We start from the raw sequence: 25,875 nt of genomic DNA on the forward strand, positions 1-25,875 counted from the left end.
AACTGATATATACATAACTTATTGAGCTGCCAATGAAAAAAAACAGACAAAACTTTAGCAAAAGCACAGATTCAATCTCCATGGTAACAGAATGTTTATATCATGTGGTAGTTTGCTGGAAGAAAAGGCATCTTTGTGATGACCCCATCATGCTTCTTATTGCGAGTCTCTATTTGCATTGGAGTACCATTCTTTGAATACTCAGTCTGCACATAGCCCATGGCCACATTGACTTTAAGGGATGGTGATGGACAGCCACTAGTGATGTGCCCCACTTTTGTGTCATCCACAAGCACAGTGGAGCCAGCTAAACCATGCAAAAGGTTGATATGAAACGAATGGTTTAATATTTTGGTGAACATAGGTTACTAGCTCATTTGCATCAAGGTAAAAAGCAATATTTACAGTATTATTGACATTGTAATACGCTGGTGTGATACTAGCCACTCATCCAATATAGAAATTGACGTTTATCACGAACAGCGCAAGTGATATAAGCTTGTGTTCTGATGCATTCCTAATAAACATGACAGCAATAAAGTAATGGAACTTTGGTAATTAAATTCAAAAAGGCTTTAAAATTCACTATGCTTAGCGGGACAGTACATTTAACCTTAATAAAAACTGATGGTCCAACTATGAATACTGCTAAAGGTACACTTGATGCCTTCGGAGAGACAACGTGGCTGTTATAGTTTGTTGGGCACTGAATCGTTTTGAAATGATTAAACTTTTGAACCTATAGTGCCGAGACAGTAATCTTAAACTACGATATAAATTTTTAATTATGTGAGGATGCTCTGTAGAATTATTTAAAAATTTTTATTCAAATTTTTGTACCATTTAACGTTAAACTTGTATACTTGATTTCCAAATAGATTGAAATCTTCAAAATTTTTAGTAGTATGAGTTGGGTTGCTGGTATGAGTTGGGATAAAAAATTATGCCTCTACATAATTCTTTATCCCAACTTTACATCGGTTTCCACCAAAGTGAAGTCCATAGCAACAAGATAAATCGCAAAGACAAGATTTTCCATCTGTATGTTGATAGCAGAAGCAGCCTCATAAACTAGAGAGCAGCAGTGCACCACATGTTGATTATTTTTTCTCACTTGGTGTGTTCTAATCTGACTTGTCACAAAGCATTCCATATTACTATGCTAAATATATTGATTTGACAGACCAAAAACCTTTTTTAAAACAAAAAGCTACAATAAAATAACTTTTTTGAAACTATTACATAGGCAAAGTAAACAAGTTTGACCAACACTTACATGTTGATTTTGAAAGCATGTAAGATTTTCTATGCCAAACGCGGCATTTACTTGATATTTGGTTTTCATAATCTGGAGCCATCCAGAGCCACAAGTGGCCATAGCTGTGTTTAGGCAAGCGAACCCAAATGAATAAAGTTAGCTACTCCAAATGTGAAGCTTTATCTTTGTTGAATCTCAATCTAGGAACTCCAGGAATCTTTCCTTTTTGTTTAAAATTGTAGATACATTCCACTCTTATCGACTAAAAATTATTTTTTTTAATTTCATGCAGTCAACTCATGGTGCTAGCTAGCATTTGTTTTAAAATAGCTCCTGTAGCTTATCAAATTAGTTTTATGAAGTTTGAGGCGTATGCTTTCACTCAGTATAAAATAAGATTTGCAGTCTAGACCATCTTTGTACCAGTCACTCATAAACAAGAAAAAATAAAGCCTTGATTCCATGTCAAACGCTACGTTTTGACTAAGATTTTTATAACACAGTAAAAAAAACTTAAATTTCATATACCGTAAAACCTCTAATTGAACGCCACCTTTATTTGAACGTCACCTCCATTTCACCGCCACTTTGACATTCTTTGAACTTTTTTTAAGAGCTCATAATAGCAAGTGATCAGAAGTGTCCACAAAATCGTACTAATAATGACTCGGTTACATCAATAATAATTAATTCTTTTGTTGTTTCTGTTCGAATGGAAGTCTGTTTTTCAACTCCAAAGCTTTTCGTTTTTGTTAAAACTTTGAAACGAACATCATCGAAATACGTAATTAATAATTGTACTAGGCTAATAGTAGTTCCTTGTTTAACACAACCTTGTTACGTCAACGCATGTGAAAAATGGTTTACATTTACAATGGTACATGAACGACTAGTTTCAGGCTAAAAGTTGTGCTTTGCGCCCATGTGGTTAAGTTTATCATTTGTGTGAAATGCAGTGCGTAAAAGTTTTGCTCTGCTCATAAAATTTGAAACACTAATATCGACTAGTTCAGCAGCGCAAAAGAAGTTCCAGAAGACATTGTGGAAGGCATTGAATAGCCAGAAGATGTTCCATCGAAAGCAGCAATCAAAATGCAACTGACCGAGCAAACGATGCAAATATTTTTATTTCAAAGATGTTAATTTATAGGTTTTATTGTAAGTATGGCTCGTTTATGTCACTTGTTCTTGAATATATATTTGCTGCATTTGATAGACTATTATTATAATATAACTCATAAATTTGCAGATTTATAGCATATTATTTGATAGCATCATTGCGGTTATCTTAACGCGGCTTACATTGGTTCGACGCTCATAACTCCTCTTCTATTGCACATAAAAAGACAATTTTGGCTGTAAACTGCAGCAAACATATCAATGAGTGCAATGAGCTTTATCCAACCTTGTAAAATAAAAAAATGCCTTCAAATTTAAAATGAAAAAATTGAAAGCTCCAACAAATTGCAAAGCTATACAGACTATAATATCATCACAGGTTAATTGCAAGCAATATATATCCAATAGTAGAGATATTTTTCAGTTTTTCAATCATATTTCTTTAGAGACCTTTGACAAGTTGAAGGTAAGTTAGCAGATTTATTCTATTTAAAAATGTTAATGTCACTCTGCTCGAAGGAGAGTCCAAAAATATAGGTGACATTCGCTTCGCCCGTAAAAGGGTTAAAATTATCTTCCCAAACATTCTGATGACCTATTTGAAAAAAATACAATGCCAACTACAATGCCAAAACTATTTGAATGCCTCCTCTATTTGACCGGACTATAGGGGACGGGTTGAAAAATAGAGTCCCATGGCATTCAATTACAGGTTTTACGGTATCTTCAAATAGTAGAAACAAAGATTTTTGAGTGAGTTTTCCAGTATTTTTTATCAGCTAATGAACAAGACAAAGTAAGTTACTATTTAGTAAAAGCCATTGAAGTATAACTGTTGATGCTTTTTTCTAGATATCATAGTGGCTGACATCACAGTACAGTTGCGTTTAAACAGTTGATAAATTGTTTTTAGTGAATATTAATTACAACTTATATTATTAATTTATTATTAACATTGAGAAATGCTCAATGTTATTTGAGCATTTTGCCAGCAGCTATTTTTACACATTTTATGAAGAGAACGTACATTTGTCAGACAAATACAGTCACACCTCGACATACGAGTGTCCCAAAATGCGAGAAAATCGAGATACAAGCAGAGCTTCGAGCAAGTTTCTTGGGCCGCTTTCGAGAACAGCATCGGTCAGTCTTTCTCATCAAATCAGTTGGAAACAAGTTTTTAAAAGGTTGGCTAAAAGTTACAGTGATTGAAAGGCAAAAAGCACCAATCCAGAAACAGATAATAAAAATTAAGACAACAAAATAAAAGTAAGTTTAGTAAAGGATTAAAATTTAGCTTCAAGTGTGTTTTTAGTGAGTTAAATTCAAGTTGAATTCAAAGTTTCTGTTACGTAGCGTCACAAGAGGTTAGTGTACCGAACACGTTGTTGCCAAGTCTCTCCCAGACCGCTATTAGCCACTACATCTCTCTCGGAGGTAAAAACTTACAATAGTGCACATAGTAATATTATTTTTTATTGAAGATTTTTACAAATAAAAATATATTTGGTACTTTATTAGCGTAGGCACTGAATTACAATAATTAAAAACATGTTTCTTCATCGTACTATCCTGTTTTGTGTGTTTTTTTACAGTATGTTAACAGATTAATTTGTAAATATTTATTTTATATAGGAAATAGTGCCTTGAGACACGAGTAAATTGACATATGAGCTCAGTCCCAGAACACATTAAGCTTGTATGTCGAGGTATGACTGTAGTTGGTGTGCTACTTGACTCCATGACAGCAAGTCATTTTCACAGAGTTTATAAATATGTTAAGAAGCTATATATATATATATATGAACTCTAAGTAATTTGAGGCAGTAATTTGCTAGATATTCAAGAAAACAAAGTGATTCTTTCTATAAACAGAAAAGCTGAATTTAGTATTGCGCTGTTGAACGTACCACCGACCTTGCAATGAAAGGGTTAGGACCAAAGGCTTAAAGACAAACCTCGAGGAGGGGGACCAGCCTTTGTGACAATGCCCACTCTTCTCCTTCTTGGCTTTTCCTTCAGTTGCTTTAAAATAACGGAAGCCCCTGGGAAGTCAGCTTCTGCCCGGCGTCGCTTGCCTGCAAATCCAACAAATGTCAGACATTCTTCTACCACTCATGGCCTCCAGGGCTGGCCCTGGGTATCATACCAATTCCATAAACATAAAAGGAGCTCTTTACTTGTGAGATAGCACATGACTGTTTACATACAAAGCTTGTGCTTTTTTCTAGTTATGTATGTGTAATGCTTTTGGAGTTATGTTACCTTAACTTTTGACAATTCCATCACGCGATATTTTGCGCTGTTTTTGGTGATTGGAAGAGTGATTAGTTTGAGTAAAAAAATTTAGAAATACTTTGGTTAAAGATTTAGCTGTGATAATTGTTCTTTGTGGTTCTTTGTATATAAAAATAATAAATACTAGCATTATTTCAAAGATGTTAAACCCTGAACTAAAATACTACAGTACCTAACAAAGCAATTATATCGAAAGCATAAAAAATGTGCATCAAAAACAATTTTGGGTGAATATAAAACTAATGTAATAAATTTGATCTATTCTTGTGATAGTGCAGATTAGCGTTTAGTTATGACACTGATGTACAACAGAACTATTGTTGTCTCATGTACTTACAGTAGCGTCTTGAGATATGAGTGTTCTGACATACGAGCAATTTGAGAGATAAGTAAAATATCTGATATGGATATGTCGGACATATCTGATTATCGGATATGGCTGAGTGTGCGAGCGGTTGCTTACGACAACAACATTGCTCGGTCTTTCTCATCAGCTTGAAAAAGTTTTAAAAAGGCCAGCTAAGAGTGAAGGTAAAACCCAGACAAAAACCGATGCAAAAAGAGCCAAACCAGATGAAGAGAAGTAAAAGAAAATAAAAACAAAATAAAAAATAAGTTTAGTCTGACATAAGGTAAAACTTATTTTCAAGTGTGTGTTGGGCTGGTATCTAATTTAGTGTCGGATCGGATATCCTTGCACATTTTTATCGGTTTTCCCGGTATCGGTATCCTCGGTATTTACCATCTTCGGTATCCTTTGCCAACTAAGAAAGTTCGGTATTGTCGGTACTATTGTTCGGTATGTGGTCATAAGTATGTCTTTAAATGGTTTAAACTTTGAATCATAACTGTCTCGAACAATTTTTATCGTTGTGCAAAAAGTAGCCTGTGCAAAAAAACATTCTTTAGTCAGCAGTATATTGTTACGGCAAAGAGACTCCTTGTTTTAGAAAGCCAACAAAGAAAGATGGAAATATAATTTTCATGATAGATGTTTTTATTGTTTATTATATTAAAAAATATCGTTATTGATACAAATGTTATGTATAATAAAGAACAGATAGATAATGGCAATGGGCTCTCTTTGTTAAATATACTGAAACAGTTTAAAAAAATCTTACGATCACATATTGTAATCAGGTAATGTAATCACATAATTATACGCAGTCCAATTAGAGTCCAGTCCCGTTAGAGTCTTTATACGTCCTCCCATCTGTGTAGAACTCCCAAACCTTCGAGGCTGGTGGCATTATCAATGTAACGTAATATAATAGTAGATACAGTAAGCGTGGAAATTTTCGTTGAATTTGTTCGCCAATGCGTGCTGAGATTAGCATGTTCGTCATGAAGCGTTTTAAAAATCTCTCCGGATATCCGTATAACCATATACCGATAGGCTTTTACGGATAAATACCGATCATTTCAAACTGGCCGCCGATACCTAGCTGACACCGAAAATGATTGGTTTCCTCGGATACGGAGAATCCCTCGGTATCGATAAGAGCGGATAACCCAATACCGGCCCAACACTAGGTCACTGTATAGTATGCTAAATTCATTTAACTGAAGTGTAATGTTCACGTTATATAGTGCCACAAAAGTGCATACAGAATGCGTTGCCAGCAAGTCTCTCTGACACTGCTGTTAACGCGACTGTCTGTCTTGAAGGTAAGAACTCCATAGCCTACAGTACTGTACATAATAATGTCATATTTTATTGTAGATCATAACCACTAAATATGTATTTGTTACTTTTGTAAGTGTAGGTGGTGAATTAGAACAATTAAAATCATGTTTTAATTACAAAATTTTCTTTAAAATTATTTACTATTCTGTTTTCAACGGGAACGGATTAATTTGTATTTATTCATTTTATATAGGAAAAAATTATTTGAGATGCAAGTGAATTGACATACGAGCTCAGTCACACACCGCACCAAGCTCATATCTCAAGGTATTACCGTATGTTTCTAGATCATTGTTACTGCTGACAAATCTTGCCATGGCAAACCGTACCAACTGAAAAGCATAATAGTAATAAAAATGGAGAAAAGTTTGATTAGTTTGATAGAAAGATTTGAGCAATTTCAATGATATGTGAAACTTGGTCTTCTGCGACAATTGTTGCAGCGGATGACATTTAAAAAAAACTGTCTCTAAACATGCAAACATACTGCTGCATAGACAAGACTACCTTATCAATCGAGGAGATATGATTGAACTTTTGAGGTCAGATTTGAGGATAGTTGACCTTACCGATAGTCCATGCGAGTCCAGCCTCTATAGGTGTTGTCTCAACATCGATGTCATTGCCATACAGACATAACCCAGCCTCCAATCGCAGTGAGTCACGCGCTCCCAGACCCGCCAGCTTCACATCTGCAGCTGAAGAGCCCAACAGGCAGTCAAGAATATGATGCTCACTCCCCTCAGGTATAGAAATCTGACAGATCAGAAGGCAGCACCATCAGAATAGAACATGAATCAGAGAGATGATACTCAGATTGGATACTCAGACTAGATAACTATTCATTGTATGTAGTACTACATATTTTGTATTCCAGGGAAAGGGTATGGTTAGACCAGACTGAAAGCCAAGATAAATTATGCAACCATAAGATTCTTAGCCTATCACATCCCCTCTCGACCTACTCAATAGGACCTCTAAATATACAACTAGAAAACCCAGATGTTCGTGCACGGTGCCTGAGCAACCGGAAGGACCCAGCAGTTAAAACAGACAGTCTAAAATGCCATGTTAGAGTGTCTCTAATTATCTTTTTCAATACCAAGTTTTAATGGATAATTACTTGCTGAAGAGTTGGAGTTGTTCTCTCAATGATAATCTCAAACAAAAAGCTCTATTATAAACTGGTCAATAAGATGACATAATGAGTTACCCATTGGATTATAAGCACTGCCTTAAGCAAAAGCATAAGTAGCTGATATTTTGTGAGATGAGAAATTAAGTAAATAGACTCGCTATTGTTTGGGCCGCACTGTGATTGACTTAGTCAGTACTTTTTTGATATTTATTAGGATCACTTGAGAATCGTTATAGCATTTTGGAAAAGTTATATAAGGTTATATTACTACCTTCTCCAAGAGCCACACCTAACACTGAAGGACTTCTGTTTCTCTTATTGTTTTAACAGTTTTTTTAACATCAAATCTGAAAAATTTAAATCTGATTAGAATGCCTAAACACTCATTTTTAAAATCTGAAGAAATCTCAATATTTGAATACAGAGACAGAACTCTATGTCTCTCTAGTCTGCTCTACAGACATACCTCTACACCGTCCTCTCCGGTATAGCCACACCTAGAGATTCTACATCCAGTCACTCCGTATATACACGCCTCTGTTGTTTTCATAAAGTACAGCTGAGACATATCGATGTCTGTAGCCTGTTGAATTACCTGCGCTTACAAAAAAGAAGCAAGTCAAAAACTGGTTACTCAACTTTTGGAGTTATATGAAGATGCTTTGTTGAGTTATTGAAAATTTTAATAAAATTTTATATATCTTCAAATAGAGTCAACGCCTAGAAATATTTTTGAGGTTTCTCAGCATTTTTATCAGCAAACAAACAGGAAGTAAGTTACCAACTACCGAAAGACATTAAAATACAGTATAACCATTACTTAGCAAATTAATTCATTTTAGAAGATTTTAGTAAGTGGAAAATATTGTAAATCTCAAATTGCTGTACAACAACAATTGAAGAGAAAATTACCTTAGACATGAGGGGACCTTGAACGGCTAGGAGGGCATTTGTCAGAATCTCCAGCTCTACATCCATGCCTTCTGTCTTGCAAGAACTCAGTCTATCCTAAAATATTGTTAAAAGATGAGCAAGTAGTACATGCTGATCATCAGCATTGCATGAAACACTTGGATTTGACCAACCAGCATTGCATGAAACACTCGGATCTGACCAATCAGCATTGCATGAAACACTCGGATCTGACCAATCAGCATTGCATGAAACACTCGAATCTGACCAATCAGCATTGCATAAAATACTTTGATCTGACCAATCAGCAGTACATGAAACACTTGGATCTGACCAATCAGCATTGCATGAAACACTCGAATCTGTCCAATCACCTGCATATGTTTGAGGTCTCCATCACGGCAGCCAGCATTTGACACAACATACAGGTAGCCCTCAGCTGTCTTGCTTACGATAAGGTCATCAAGTATACCACCTTCATTGTTGGTAAACAGTGTCAAGGTTCCGGAACTTTCCGCCAGACCTGTGAATTCACAAGACAAATGTAGTAATGACAGGCCTAATGAGTTGCTCGCAAGGGCTAGAGTAAATTTATAGCTGTAATAATGAATCAACTTGGGAACCACAAATGGATTAATTCTCCAACAACTATGTTTCCATGACATCGTTAAACCGTATTGGAAATGGAAAAACATGCAAGTCAAGCGAGTTTCTTTACTCGCAAAATTTTATCAAATGTTTCATGTTTGCAAAAGATGTGATACTCGTGAAGGATGCACAAGAAAATGCTATGCAAGCTATTCCATTTTAAACATTTTCCACATTTCAGTCGTTCCTATTTTGAAAGCTTGTTGTGAAGAGAGTCAGGACTGCGTCACTTAGACCTACTGCATAGAATTCCCTATCTTTTTAAACAAAGTGCCCGTATTAATCCACAACACGCAACTGTCCATTGAAACACATCGTATGGTAACTCTATGTGCACACAACTCCAAATCAACATCATCTGCAGATTTGGAATCTGCATCTGGTAAGTCACTGATGCCAATTTGTTGGAGTATGCTGACGTTAATAAGGATACTAGCAATTTACACAAATGGAGATTATTTATTATATTAATGCTTTATAGCTTTAATTAAAAGGCAATAAAACATTCCCTTTCATTTGTCACACTAATAAAAGGAATGTTTATTCCCTTTTCAAACATTCATTCGCAGCATTCACTTCTGATAGATTAGGTTTACGTAAAAAAATGGAGTTGTTCTCCCAATGTAATGGAAATCTCAAATGAAACGCTTTATTATGAACTGGTCAAAGGAATGGCATAAATTGAGTTCTCATTGGTTCTCAAGTGATGCCTAAAAACAGAAACGCAAAGACTCTCACATGACAATGAAAGATGGAAAACTAAAGTTCATCTGAAAAATCATGACATAAAATGTTGCGTTGGATGCTTCTATTGTACTAGCAACATGAAGCATTGTTTTATGCTCGCTGTACCTTATCCCCACAACACCACATTTAGAACTGCCTGTTGAAAGCTATTATACAGTGTGAACAATCCAGTAAATATATACTGTATATATACAGTGTATATATCCAGTATATATATATACACTGTATATATACTGGATATATATACACTGTATACATACTGGATATATATACACTGTATATATATATATAAAATATGTATAAGCGGAACTTCACTCTATAAGTTAAACATTTTATTACTAATAGTTTCACGCGGTACAATAAGTATCACACTCTTCAGATAAAATGTCTAAAATGAATTTCATACACCAGTAATATGCTGTTATACAGAGTTGGATAAGCTGATAATTGGATGAGGGTACAGGGCTTATGGCTTCTGTATCCTCATCCAATTATCAGCTCATCCAGCTCTGTATAACGGCATATTACTGGTGTATGAAATTCATTTTAGACATTTTACCTGAAGAGTGTGATACTTATTGTACCGCGTGAAACTATTAGTAATAAAATGTTTAACTTATAGAGTGAAGTTCCGCTTATACATATTTTATATATATATATATATATATATATAATTTAGCTCTGATTTATCATCGAGCACTCTGTAACGAATTGCGCAGCATCCACTTTATGTATATATATATGTATACATATGTATATATATACTGCATATAAACAGTGTATATATATATACATATATATATGGCTGAACAAAGGAAACCTAACGGCCAATACAGAGTCGCTAATCATGGCAGCCCAGGAGCAAGCGCTCCCAACAAGGCAACTCCAAACAAAAATCTATCACACCAGAGACGATGCTAGATGCAGATTGTGCAACGATGCACCTGAGACCATCCAACACATCATCATTGGATGCAAGCAGCTAGCAGGAAACGCATACACTGAGCGGCATAATCATGTCGCAGGTGTTGTGTATAGAAATCTATGTGATGAGTACGGCCTTAATAAACCACAACACTGGTGGGAAGCTTCTGGTAAGGTCAATGAAAATGACCGCGCCAAGATCCTCTGGGACTTCTACATCCGGACTGACAAGCATGTCCTAGCAAACCAACCAGATATAGTGGTGGTGGACAAGGAGAACAAGAGGGCTACTATAATAGATATAGCAGAATCCAATGACTACAATATAGCCAGCAAAGAAAAAGAAAAGGTAGAGAAATATCTCCCTCTTGGAGAAGAGATTGAAAAATGCTGGAATGTAAGAACAACTGTAATCCCAGTAGTCATTGGGGCACAGGGCGCAATAACACCGGCACATAAAATGTGGCTTGCTCAAATACCAACAGCAATAACTCAGGTGAGTTGCAGAAAAGTGCGCTATTGGGAACAGCTAAGATCTTGAGGCGAGTGCTCAAACTCCCAGGTCTCTGGTAGGAGACCCGAGTTAGAGCAGAAATTACCACCCATACGGGTTAACCGGGATGAAGAAACAAATTATATATATATATATATATATACTGCATATAACCAATGTATATGGATACTGAATATATACTGTATATATACCATATGAAATACTTAATATACTGTACATATATATACTGTGTATATACTGTATATATATACTGTACATATAGACTGTATATATACGGTATATATATATATATATACTATATATATACTGCATATATATTACTTGATTGGCAATAATTTCATTTCAAAAAGAAATCATTTTCAAATTATGTCCTACAAGAATCATAAAACAAAAACAAAGAAAAAATGGCAACAGTTGGCCACTAAAATCAAATACTGTACTTTTCAGACTATTAGCCGCTACTTTTTCTGATGATTTGAACCATGTGGCTTATAAAAGGGAGCGGCTATTCTGTGGCTTTTTTCTCACCGCTAGGGCGCATTAACCAGAATCTCCGGTTAGTGCGCCTTCAGCGGTGAAAGAAAAACGAAACAAAGCCTAGTGGTACTGTTCCATTAGGCACTAGGTTAAAAAGCGTCGGTTAATACCGTCGTATAAACGACGTTTCACCAAGTTATTCCAGTTTAGTAACCTAGTTTACACTCTTTTCCAATTAATCTTGGTAAAACTGCCTTCACTAATAGCGTAGCAAAACTTTTCGAGTACTTTATTCTTGCTACTTAAAATTTTAAGCTGCTAAAGCAATCGTGAAGTAGTGAATAATAAATCGTACTACATGAACATTACTGCATATGAGATTTTAAAGCTTGAATTTTTAATAGAAAGTAAGATATTATACACTGCTATATTATGTAACCTCTTCGAAACTCGAAGGGCAAAATTTATTTTCATGCTTGCTCCTTAGATAAACATAATTCAAATCATTTGATATGTACGTGTATGAGTAGGGTACCGTGCTCAAGCATATCTACCCAGTATGACTTGAGGTTATCTGAGAGACTCTTAATATCCACCTCAAAAAAGAATAAATTGAACTCAAGATCTGAGCTGGTATCTACATGCCGACATAAACAAACATTGTACCTTATAAATTTCAATAGGGTCGAGTGATATAGCTGCCTATAATATCTTAATTTGTGTTTAAAATTTAAACTTTTATAATCTCACATGTAGTAATGTTCATTTAGTCTGATGTATTATATTATTATTATTATAGTATAATAATTGATTTGGCAGCGCAAACCTTTCCATAGCAAGAATATGATGTATATATATATTTGAAAAAACTGTACATATATCAAATTTTAGTATAGCTTCTACTTCATGTATAGAACATTTTTTATTTTATTGTAAATAATGTTGCAAAAATAATTTTCCCACTGAGTTTTTAGACAATGAAATACTAAAAAGGTAAGAAATAACTAGAATTTCTGGCAATGTCAGAAATACGAGTACCAATAACAAACATTATTTAAATTTCATTTCTAAAAAGTGCAACAGTTGCCATTCCACGCAGCTCAACTTTACTTTACGAAATAAATGCATAAAATGACAATAAGCTCATACACAAAATGGAGAAAAAGAGGATAACTTCTCCTTTGGTGATTCACCTTGTATGTCACTGACGACAAGTGACTCAATGAAGCGGACTGCGTCTGCCCCATGCACTCTAGTCTGGAGCATGTGGGAAACATCGAAAACACTGCAGGCTGATCTAGTATGTAAGTGAGACTGGATTATGCTCTGATCTGAGTATTGTACTGGCATGGACCACCCAGCAAAGTCCACCATTTTACCTCCTGCAAATAGAGCACAATATTTTATGATGCAAATGCATTCAAACAGGAACAGATAAAAATAAAGAAATAGCTGAGCGACTGACGCTGCCAGAAACACTCAGCGCGTCATCAATTTAAGAAGTTTCACAAACCTATATCTATGTCTGTGGGTTACAATCATGAGGTGAGAGCTAGAAAAAGAGAGAGATGGAAAAATGCTATGAAAAATAAGGTGTGTAGCTCATTCATAAAAAGGCGTACAACTAATAAACCAAACACTCAAACAGGCAGCTAAACAGATATAAACTTTCAAGCCACCACAATTTATTGTGACTTGAAACACCCTTTCAAATGCATTGCAATTGCGTCATCAATTTAAGAAGTTTCACAAACCTATATCTATGTCTGTGGGTTACAATCATGAGGTGAGAGCTAGAAAAAGAGAGAGATGGAAAAATGCTATGAAAAATAAGGTGTGTAGCTCATTCATAAAAAGGCGTACAACTAATAAACCAAACACTCAAACAGGCAGCTAAACAGATATAAACTTTCAAGCCACCACAATTTATTGTGACTTGAAACACCCTTTCAAATGCATTGCAGTTAAACTACATGGATCTCTGCCGGGCGACACAAATTTCAGCCAGAACACCATAACAGCACCTTTATTAAACCACTTACATTACTGTCAGTCTATTCCTATCTTTGTCAGATAATACAAACTTCCATCAGACCACCCAAAATTCTGTTAGACTACTCACATTTCTGTCAGATCACCCACATCTCTATCAAACCACCCATATATCTGTTAGATCATCCACATCTATGTCGAACCATCAATATCTCTGTCAGATCACCCACATCTCTGTCAGATGACCCATGTCTTTGTTAGACCACCCAAATCTAAGTCAGACCATCCATATCTCTGTTAGACACCTCACATCTCTGTCAGACCACCCACATTTCTCTCAGACCATTCATATGTCTGTTAGACTACTCACATCTCTGTCAAACCATCTATAAAACCATCTATGTCAAACCATCCATATCTCCGGCAGATCACCCACATCTTTTTCAGACAATTCATATCTCTGTTAGACCACTCACATCTCCGTCAGATTACCCACATCTATGTCGAACCATCAATATCTCTGTCAGATCACCCACATCTCTGTCAGATGACCAATGTCTTTGTTAGACCACCCACATCTAAGTCAGACCATCCACATCTCTGTTAGCCACCTCACATCTCTGTCAGATCAAACGCATCTCAACCAGACTATACACGTCTTCATCAGACCACATACATCTCTGTTAGGCTACACAAATTTCTGTCAGACACCAACTACTCGGTCTGGTCATCAATAATGACAACAGTGAAGTATGGAGCCCTGTTTGGGTCATACCTCTATCAACTGTCTTGGACTATGAAGCGAAGAAAGCTCAACATATAACATGATTATTGAATATCAACCTTTTTCGACGTGAAATTCATGTAGAGATGTCTTCTGGACAACAGAACTAGAGGACATTTGTCTTGTCTGACCAATGATACCATGTTGACTCTGTAACAACAAACATAGTAGTATCTAGTAACTGAACCAGATGACTGATCTGGACCATCATAGTGATACAATGAATACTGCTAGCGGATTTAAGTGGTGAAAAAGACTCTAGCAAAAAAATAAACTAATCTCTTAATTCAAAGTAAAGAGATTTTTACATTTTTGGAATAGCTGAAAATCGGCAAACAACTGGCTACATTTTATTAAACAAAATAATGGCAGTTGAAAAACACAACTAATACCATATTAAATAAACACCTGTATAGCAAGCATTAGCTAAAATTCAAATTAAATTTTTTTTATAATAAATGGCACGCTTGCATCACAGATTTCAATGACATTCGATTAAAAACAGTTGCGGCTCTGAACTGATCATATCTGTCACCATTTAAACAATGCTTAAAGCACATAAATTACATAATTTTTTTATTATATATTTCAATACATCAGATTCTTGGCTTTCGAATGAGCCTATATTTAATACACAAAGAATAATAGAACTGTGAAAAACGAGGTGTCAAAAGTGCGTCCTGCAAAAAAAACACTTGGTTCAGGTACTCAAAATGTGGCGTCATAATTCTCATTTAGCCTTAGGTCATCGATCCCTTCCGCTGCCATTGAGGCTGTGTTTTTCTGTGACATTCGGTGCTGTTAAACCCGGAGAGCGCTAATAATAAACTAAGATTCTAGATAATCAACAATGCCCGCGATCGTGCTAACGCCCGACCAATACAAACACATGTTCTGGGTTAATTATGCTTCAATAAATGTACTGTCGTTGATAAAGGTAATGAAATCACATCGATTAAATTATGACCTGCGGTTGTGTGGCCCTAGAACTAAATGTCAATCGCACTTTCGCGAGATCACGCAATGCTTGAAATTAATTAGCCTCAGTCGTCACCCTTAACATCGCATTAAAAATAAAGAGTTAGTGCATAATATCATCGGGAAAATATAGTATGGTTCTTAGAGTCTGAGGTACTTATCATAGAAATAATATGTACATGGAGAACTGATGACACTGATTCCTTTGTCATCTTAATTCGTTCTCTGGAGTTGTCCTACATTCGCCTGCCACTAGCGTCATTATCGTCACTTTCGTAGTTGATAAATAAGCGCTAAGAGCACACAACAACGAATATGAGAATTGTGACGTCACAATTTTCGAGACTATGCCAGTAAACTTTTTCGTGGTAGAGCTCTGGGGAAATCCTATAAACACCAACCAGTGTCTGTCTCACCATGGCAAACAATAGCTCATTCGAAAGCCAAGAATCTGATATATTGAAATATACAATAAAAAAATGATGTAATTTATGTGCTTTAATCTTGAAACAAAACCATCTTAGTCCGAACAGAATATCAATACATAATCTAATGCCATATGACTAAGTAATGTTTTCATGAATATAAAATTTTTGTCATGAAAAAAATATTTAATCATTTTATTTGTATTCTTAGAAAATTTTTTTTATTGCACATAATCTGTGCTTATAAAATAGTTGCCTTGCGTATGGATTGGCAGTATGGACTGCTGTGAAATTGGTGACAGCATTCTGCTGCGGGTGTGTTTCACTGTGGTGATAGGTGGTGGCAAAAGGAGGTTGGTGTGCCATCAGTGCAGCTTAGTGATAAGTAACAACTTCTGTTGTTTTGCTTACAAGCTATTTTGGCTGTTGTGCTAGCAATCGGAAGATAGTGTTGCTAATCGGGTTGTGGCCATATTAGCCAATATGGCGAAGGATGGAGAGAAAGCAATAGGCGCTTGACTCTTCCCCCTGAGAGTCGAGCGAAAGCAAAGACCCCAGTAAAAAGCATAAGTGGCATTGGGCCATCGACAGTGGGTGTGCAGGAGCTCGTACCTGTGATGGTGAATGCTGGCATGATGGCCATCAACTTGAGCAAGGCTTGTGGATCGATCTTGGATGGGCCAAGGTGGCAGTAAAACGCCTTCACTGGCAATAGGGCGATGAAGTTAACTGAGTGGGTGAGAGACTATGAGATGCTCTGCACCCGGGAGTAACTGGCTCTAGCTGACCTGCTCTTTTACATGCTAAGTGGTGGCACTGCCTGTTTATATAAGAAGGTGACGGTCAGTGAGGCTTCCCAGCGCAGAGTCATAAAGGCTGCACTGGTCGCCGAGTACGCCATACCTCGATAAGAAGCATGACGTTAATTTGTCAACTGCCAGTTAAAGGCTGGTGACTCAGTTAATGTTTACCTAGATCGACTGGAGCAATTCGCCAAGAGAATCGGGATGACCTCAGATGATTTTGGCTTTAAAGTTATGTTTTAAGAGAAACTTTCAGAATCTGTATAAGAGTGGGCGGTGTCAGCTGGCATGTGGTGATTTTGGGTTAGTGTTGGCCCGAGTGCTATACAAGTTGGTCTTGCGTAGAGCGGTGGAGGGTTGCGCTGAAAGGGCGCCTTGTGCAAAAGAGTTTGCAGTGGCTGCAGGGAAGCAGTCTGGTAGCATGAAATGCTATTGCTGTGGTGGTGCTTATAAGGTCAAGGAATGCACCCACAAAAAAACTAAGCTTTCAAGAAAGAAGGTCGCAGAACACACATCAACATGGCACATCTTTTTTCATAGGAGTAAGGTATGCAAGACTTATCGAGAATCTCTGTTCACCCATGAGGGAGAGATTCCCAGCGGTGATTGTATGCTGTGGAACTGGCTTTACCTGTTTGGGTCAACCGGTAGAGTCACCGGCAAGAACCACACGCCAATTGTTCGAGCTGTTTTAAATGGTTACCATTTTTTGTGTCTGGTTGACACTGGGAGCGAGCGAACATTAGTAAATCCAAGGGTGGTAGAAAGACTAGGCCTTCGATACAGGCAGCTGTTGGTAATGGCGGATGGCAAAGCTGCACATCAGAGTGGCAGCTGCCACATCATTGAATTACAGGTCCACTGTTTCCATATCTGTCATTCATCACTGTTTCCTCAGTGATAAATGAGTTGGTGAACCTCGGAGTTGACTGCCTCTTTGGGGGTGATGTTGCAAATCACAGGGGCGGTGTCATGGTGAAAAGAGTTCTCAAATCCAAATACTCAGTTAGTTGGAGAGGCAGTTGGGAAAAGTTAGTAAGGGGCCGTTGAGTTAAGTTGCTCAAAGGAGGAATTCCGGTGCTGAAGTTGCATGTGGGGCATTGGCAGCAACAAGACAAAAATCTAACTGTGAGTTGAAGATCCAAATTTTGTTGCTGAATTTGCCAAAGATCATTAGACCTTTAGTTGACAGTGGTCTGGGGAGTCGTCTACAGACTTGTGTGTCCGAGTACAGGTGTACTTGGGTATCCTGATGGACGAGCACTACTGCACTGAAATCGAGAGCTGGATCTCGCAGGACTGGCCAAGGCAATGAGACGGCGCTGTTGAGGGCATTATGTCATTGTTAGCAGTTTTTTAGTCAACTAAAGACAAGGTGCGCCCAGTCATAGACTAATGGAAGTTAAATACCTTTGTGGGGTGTCACACGGGTGATGACGCGGTCATTATGTGCAGCGACAAGATAAGTAGTGTCAGCTGCAGCGTGAGCTTCAGGTCGTAGACTTGAAGTCCACATATCTGCAGATACACATTTCCGAGAACCTGTGCAAGTATCAGGTTGTGAAATATAAAAGCTTACACTATGTGATGACATGGCTGGAGTTTAGCCTGTCATGTACTCCTAAGATTATGACATCAATACTTGGAAAGCTTTTTTCTCTGAATGACCGTTTTCTTAGTGTTACAGATCACTACATTAATATTATAGTGGTTTAGAAGTCTGTACCAAGAGCGGAAGAGGTGTGTAGGCAACCTTGCTAAGTATGACTCGAAACAAAAGAGCCAGCAGACCTCAATGGAGGTTAATTGTTAGGGATTGCTGTCAAGCGCGACTCAATGGGCATTTGCAAATGTGAAGGTACTGCTCTCGCTAAATCAGCTTCGAACCAGCAAGGCTGATGAAGTGAGAACTTTTTTCTCACTTCAGTTAGTTGGTTAGTCACTAATGAGCGGCTAGCTGCTGCTCCAGTGTAGCTTTCAAAAGCGGTTGGGATGTGGTGGAGCATGGGATGCTCCAGTCTCTAGTATAGGCAAAACTTTGGCTGGATAGGGCTCGGCGTGAGGACACTGTTAAAGGTTTGTGATATGTAGATCCTGGTGGAGCTGTCACTGTTTGGCCGGATGCAAACTCTATTGGTATGGTTGTGGTCTTGGAGGTCATTGGCAACATTATAGAGGATGCATCAAGGCTTCAGAAGGATGCCAACTATTTGCATATTAACATTGCCGAGTCAGAGGCTGTGGCAAAAGGAATTAATTCGGCGATTTCATGTGGTTTTAGGATTTTCTCGCTGACTATAGATTCCCTCACAGTCGTCAACTAGATGGGTAACGCTATTAATAAGCACAGTTGTACCAAGACAAAAAGGGTTGCAGATATGCTGGTGAAACGTCGGCTTGAGGTGATCAGTAACGTGATCGCCGCGTATGGTCTTACAATATCAGTACGTTTTGTACCCACGTTAGAAAATAAAACTGATTGTATGACTAGAGTTCTTAAGCGCTGGCTAGAACACTGTGAGACAGATTTTGCCATTGCGGAAATGACTGCGGCCCTCTCGACTGGAGAGGATATGAGAGATGCCATATGGACAGCCCACTTGCCTCATCCCTTGAGTGTTGATAGGACACTACATCTTGCTTGACAGATTCGCAGTGGCCTAAAGCGCCAACAGGTGAGGAGTAAATTAGCTGGATGAGAGTCATGCCAGCGTACAAACCTTGCACTTGAGCGAGGACCATGTGATGAGTTGTTGATAGACAACTTGTCTGTCAACAACAATTGTCGTTGCGCTATGACAACGACAGAAGTACTGACCACGTCAGCCATGAACTTGTTAGCCTGAACTGCCTAGACGGTCGGAGCGCGTGCGACGGTGTCCTACGTATCTGGACGACTACAAGTGCTAGTCACTTGGGACCAATGCATCTTTCTTGTGAGCTTTGTGAGAAGCTGGGTGAGATGCGGGATATTATGCAAATACCCGAAGCGTTCTGGGATTAGCCAGAGATGAAGGAGTTGGCTTTCATGGAAAACCATTGCTTTTGAACTACTGGCCTTTATGGAGAACCAAGAGACTAAGACAGGCATGTCCAACAGGCGGCACTGAGGTCGCACCCGGCCCTTGGCTTGGTTTTTTGTGGCCCCGAAGGCCAGCATATTTGAAAATTTTTTTACTAGTTTATCTTTGTTCTTAGGTTAAAGTTAGCAAACACCGCAGCTATGGGTAGTGCACATAAAAATGCACCAACTAATATTATTGAAAATTTTGAATTCCCCATTTGCTTTTTGGAAATTCCATAACAGCTTTTATTTCTATTAGCTGATTGAACATCTCAAACGGGAATCCCCAATTTGAGCTGGGGAATGTTCTGCAGCTTGCTGGATGCTAGCTCAATACGTATTGTTCAGTTACAACTATGGCCACACGCAGGAAGGTTGACCGCGAGGGAAGAATATTTAATAGCAGTTGGAAATTGCAGTACTTTATCAAATACCACGGGGAGAGCCAAGCAATCTGCGTCATATGCAATCAAGCAATTGCTGTGCTCAAAGAGTACAACATAAGGCGGCATTATATAACTCATCAAAGTGCATATGAGCAATACTCAAATCGTGACAGACAGGAGACATACGACTCGCTATCATCCAATCTGCAGCAACAGCAGCAACATTTTACAAGATATGCAAAGATTAGTGAAAAAGCCACAAAATGCAGTCTCGCTATTGCTCAACTAATTGGTTAATGACAACTACCATTTCAACATGGAGAATTTGCTAAGGAGGTAAGCATTTTTAAAAATTAATGTCAGATAAGAGTTGCATAAAACAATTATAGGCAGGGAGTTGTAGATCTTAAAAGACAGAGACAAGTTATAACTCCTTGCATAGCCTGATATACCTAAAACTAAAATAAAAATTTCAACAAAAGTTTGTGTGGTTTGCCATTGTCATTATATTTTAGTAACTATTAATTACATCTATTTTAACCTTGCTTTATTATTCTTAGGCACTGGCACTGTTTGTGGATGAATTCTGACCTGATAAAAAGAGCAATTTACAAAGTGTTGCTCTGTCAAGAAACACCATTGCAAGAAGAGTGGAAAATTTGAGTAAGGACATAGAACGTACAATGAAAGCCCAGATTGATTAAGAAGTTTGTTTATTTCAGCAAAGCATTTGATGAGAGCACAGATCTGTCTGACACTTCTCAGCTTGCAATTATAATACGGGAGTCAATTATGATAATGTGAATACAAAGATGTAGTATATTACTGTAAAGTCAGGTGGCTCAACAGCGCAAAACACTGCGAAGGTTTTACAGTCTACCACTAGAGATTGATTTATTCATGAGAAACAAGGGTTGTGAGTGTGAGGAGTTCAAAGATCAATTCTGGATCACCGATTTGGCATTTCTAGCTGGTATCACAGAGCATATGTCAGTAGCGAACCTTCAGCTACAGGGAAAGAAACAGGACATATCTCAACTCTGGAGATACATCACTGCATTAAGGACAAAGCTTGAGCTGTGGGAGCAGCAACTCCGAGAGGAGAATTATGCTCACTTCAAAACTGTCAGAGCGTCAGCAGAATGGCCAATGCCTTGAGGTCAACTCTGAGCAATATGCCAACATCATGTAAGATTTATCAGCAGAATTCGCAAGATTTTTTCAGTTTGCAGAAACTGAAAAGAATATAAAGTTATTTCTGATTCATTTTCTGTCAACCCTAGCAGTGTAGCAGCCGAGCCACAGATGGAGCTCATTGACTTGCAGACTAACGAACGTCTCACACAACAACATCTCAGCCATGAACTCATAGAGTTTTATCATGACTTCTTTTCAGTTGGCACATATCTAGCTCTTCATAAACATGCTCTTCGAATGGTCAGCCTCTTCGGCTCTACCTACTTATGTAAGCAGTTCTTCAGACGCATGAAGCATACCAAAAGCGAATGTCGCACCGGTCTTCATTTTCAGACATTAAACCTGACCTAGACAGGATTGTGCGAGAGAAGCAGTACCAAGTGGCTCACTGAGAGTAGTATGCTCAGTACTATTACCAGTGAAAACTTAGCACCGCAATATCTCTTCGACAAGGACACTACACATAAATTTCATATGATGCTTTTTGTAATCACATGTATATGTATTTAAAACCAATATTTTGACGCATTTGTGATTTTGTAATTACTTTAGTTAAAATAAAGATATTGATTGTGGAGAATGAAAATTACACAATATATAAAATTATGGTAATTTATTTATATGCGATATACGTAGCAGCTATGTGTGGCCCCCAGCCTAGGCTTGACTTCACATAATGGCCCCCACTCTAATAAGGTTGGACACCTCTGATCTAAAAGGTCTCTCTATATAAACGTGTGTGAAACAGAGTTGAAGTAAAGCAGCCTCAGTGAGGAGAACAAGTGAGCTGATCTACTGAGTTGTGCCTTTCGCTGACAGGAAATCTGAGTGTGGTGGTCTGGGCATAAGAGACCTTCGCAAAACAGTGAGGCTGCATATATGGCTTGCGCACAAGTTGGCAGTAGGGACTGCCATGAGATTGGTGACAGCATTCTGCTTTGGGTGTGTATCGCTGTGATGGTGAAGGCTGGTGGCACGGGGAAGTTGGTGTGACACCATTTCAGCTTGGTGCTATCATGCTGTGTAACAATTTCTACATTGTTTTGTTTGCACTCACATACATACCTATAGGACAAAAGTTTCACCACACCTCTAATTAGATTATATAAAATGTGCCAAATAATTAGCTCTATCTGCTAACTTGATAAATGTGGACCAACTGCCATAATTAACACTTAAGTGAACTAAATACTGGTATTTCTCATGTAAGAAACAAGGAACAAACTACTGGAACTTGGAATTATCTTATTTTGTTCCTTCAACGATTCGACACAAAAACATGCAATATTTTTTCCCAACTTTCTTACATTTCTTCTGAAATTTCCACATTTACTTTCAATAAAATCAACAGTGCATTTAACCAACAGAAAACTTCCAAGATTTTTAAAGCGACCAGTGCTGGACTGTGGATACTCTGACCATAATAAAATTTACAACTTTTTTATCAGTGCAATATTATACTGGTAAAAAGTCAAATCACAAGAATATCAGCTAACACCAACTATAAAATAAAGGTTCAAAAGAAAGCTTTTCATAGCAGCTGCTTTGCTACAATGATCCAATAGGTATTAATATTGACATTAGCTTTGATATAGTACGTTACAAGCTACTACATGTACTATACCAGTAACTATTCATAGCACTAACAATTTAAATAAAAAAATTGTTGCTGCGTGGTTGTCATCTTATTTGCAAAACCTTAAACATTTTATTATGTGTAAAGCATCAAAAAGTGAATTTGTTTTAAAAATTTTTTTAGAATCTTGATTTAACGTGAAAAAAGCAATACTAGATTATCTAAATATCCACATTATGAAAGTGACTGCTTGCTCACAATTGACTCGTATTTTCTCAAAAGTTGGCTAGATGAAATTCAGTCAATAGTGTCATACACCTAAAAAGATCGCCAATACTATTCTAACGAGCAAACTCTATGAAATGAGGGATGGTCCTGAGAAGGGCCATGAGGAGCAACTCCATGAGCGTTTATTTCCAATGAACTGATGAAGAGATGAAGCGACCAAGCTGATATATATAAAGGACTATATGAAGATTTATAGAGATTCATACGCAATGAACAACCTTTAACAAATTTATTTTCGCTGTTTGCATGTTAGAAAAATTTATGTATGTTCATGAATGCTTGTCAGAATAGTCTAAGTATCTGTTCCAATTGAGTACTAGTTGTTGAAGTCATTTAAGTATAATTTGTCAATTTTTGTTCACATGTTTTCTCAAGATAAGATTCTGTTCAATATTCTGTAAAACACCATTTGTACTTTTCGCAACATTTTGTGTGTACACTAAGTATTAAACTATCATTAGTTGTGTTGCTAGCAAATGTATATAATTAACTGAAACAACATATTATATAATTGAAACTTAATTTGTCAAAGATGGAGTACACGCATACAAAGTTTAATAAAATCAACATTCAACAATATATTATACTTGCTGTGGTAACTGGCGTCGCCCAGGTATTAAAAATAAGCTTATAAACAATGAGAGGTAATGAGAGTTGCCTGCCACTTGCTATTAGCCTGTCACATTGCCAATGGAAAATTTAAGTAAGCTTACTAATAAGAGCTACGGCTTCTACGGAACTACATCATACTTTACGCCATGACCGAAAGCGCTAGCCTATTTGCTTCCATATACTGACATGTATCACCATGCTGATCGATCCAGCTCTGTAGCTTAGTTATCAAAGCGTCGGACTGGTGAACGGGAGGGTCCGAGATCAAATCTTTTGCAATACGGATTCAAGATATTCCAAGATTTCAATAGCTATAGCTGAACATATACACGGATGACTAACTTTGAGAAATATATATCTAGATAAATACTGGTGCAATTTTTTAGGCAGGTCAGCTTGTGTTTTGCTCTTGAAAGAGACACCAGATATTATTATTATAATAAAATTTTTTATTCATTGGAAAAATATTATCTCTGATCGTTATTAAATGACTAGCGTCAAGCTCTGAGAAGATTGCAATAATTAGATATCAAAGAGTTATTATTCTTACAAGAATTGAGTTCCCTCCTGTTGGTTTCAGCAGGTTGAATTACAAGAAGCGTTGGGTTCAGCACACTTTGTTGGTGTTGAACCCAACACTATTTCAGCAGAGCACAAGTGAGTTGGTTTCTGCTCCCTGCTGTTGGGTTTAGCAGGTTGTATCGCAGGAAGTGGTGCACTCTGTTACTTTCACCAGAGCACAAATGAGTTGGTTTCAGCTCCCTCATGTTGGGTTGAGCAAGGTGTATCACAGGAAGCGTTGGGTGCCACGAATTCTGTTGGTTTCAGGGGCACAAGTAAGTTAGTTTCAACTCCTTCCTGTTGGTTTCAGCGGGTTGTATCGCAGGAAGCGTTGGGTTCAGCGCACTCTCTGGGTTCCAGCAGAGCCTGATTGAGTTGGTTTCAACAAGTTATATCACAGGAAGGGTTAAATCCAACACTGATAAGCCAGAAGAAAGAGTTGTCTCCCCCTCACTCCTACGAGTTTTCTTCAATAGCTTTGCCCCATTTGTTGCAACAATAGACCGAGATCACACCAAGCTTGTCACAATTATTTTTTAAACTCACATCATTACTATTTTCAACTATAATTTAAAGCAAGCTCAGTCAAAGGACAAAAGATTTGTGAACATTTGGGAATATCTTAGTGCGCTGACAAATATGTTTTACAAACCTACGGAGTAATGGACATTAACTGCGTACCTTTGTTTGAAGCAAGTCAAGACTGGTGCAGTTCTGACCAAATCTTAACTTTTGCAATTGCTGAAATGAAAAACGACAGCCATTCGTGAATGTTTTGCGAAACATTATATTATAAAACGTAAAACGACCGGCTCAACTAATAAAATCGTTAGTTCCTCTAGGACCCGAATCGGAACAAGATGATCCAGGTTCGCAGCTTTTACTCCCCATGTTCAATGCCGCATAAAATGTCGAGAGATATACAGAAATTGCTAGTTGCATTTTGTAGATTTTGACAATGTGAAGGTAGAACGTAACTACTACGCGAGCTAACGCTAATAACTCTTTGGTTGTCACGTCTATTGTAACCCCGTACTACTTACTACTATAACAAAACTACTACACTCACCGAAGGCCATTCGTTATTAGTTTTCGTTAAAGGTTGACTTGCAACAAAATTCACATTACAGTTATTTGGTATCAAAAAATTCATCATGTCTTACTCTGTTGTGTTGTAGGTGCCAAATATGTGGAAATGTGATTTCAAGCTTTTAAAAGCTCAAAAACGAAAAGCGGACGTAGATTGGAATCTCTTTATTTCGATGACGTAACCACGAAATTTGGTTGTCGTCTTGTCACGCTTGGTCTCACATGAATGGAAAGGCCAATATAAAGCTCAATATAAAACTTATCGTAGTACTAGTTTATGACAAACACTTCGGGTTTTACCGAGGACCCCGTATTAGATATAGATGCTCGCTTCTTTACAGTTTTGTTTCATTGAACTAAAAACCCCTAAAAGGGCAAAGGTCATTTGCGAGTACGGA

The 25,875-nt window shown here is 37.5% G+C and overlaps 1 protein-coding gene across 2 annotated transcripts; it reads right to left on the reverse strand.

The window, feature by feature from the left end:
- Window positions 1-89: 89 nt before the first annotated feature.
- LOC137395173 (aminomethyltransferase, mitochondrial-like) lies at window positions 90-25,216 on the reverse strand. Of its 2 annotated transcripts, XM_068082002.1 has the most exons (10): window positions 25,070-25,143; window positions 18,115-18,246; window positions 14,558-14,648; window positions 12,916-13,104; window positions 8,787-8,935; window positions 8,413-8,508; window positions 7,967-8,095; window positions 6,932-7,118; window positions 4,336-4,455; window positions 90-307 (listed from the first exon to the last, which is right to left on the reverse strand). In XM_068082002.1, the coding sequence occupies exons 3-10, from the start codon at window positions 14,613-14,615 to the stop codon at window positions 96-98; spliced, it is 1,140 nt and encodes a 379-aa protein (XP_067938103.1). In that variant the 5' UTR covers window positions 14,616-14,648; window positions 18,115-18,246; window positions 25,070-25,143; the 3' UTR covers window positions 90-95. The 2 variants fall into 2 exon arrangements, with proteins under 2 accessions (XP_067938103.1, XP_067938102.1); XM_068082001.1 differs by lacking the exon at window positions 18,115-18,246 and having other exon boundaries at window positions 25,070-25,216.
- Between the last annotated feature and the right edge of the window lie 659 nt (window positions 25,217-25,875).

This window comes from Watersipora subatra, chromosome 4 (assembly GCF_963576615.1).
Source record: "Watersipora subatra chromosome 4, tzWatSuba1.1, whole genome shotgun sequence".
Lineage (NCBI taxonomy): Eukaryota > Metazoa > Bryozoa > Gymnolaemata > Cheilostomatida > Watersiporidae > Watersipora > Watersipora subatra.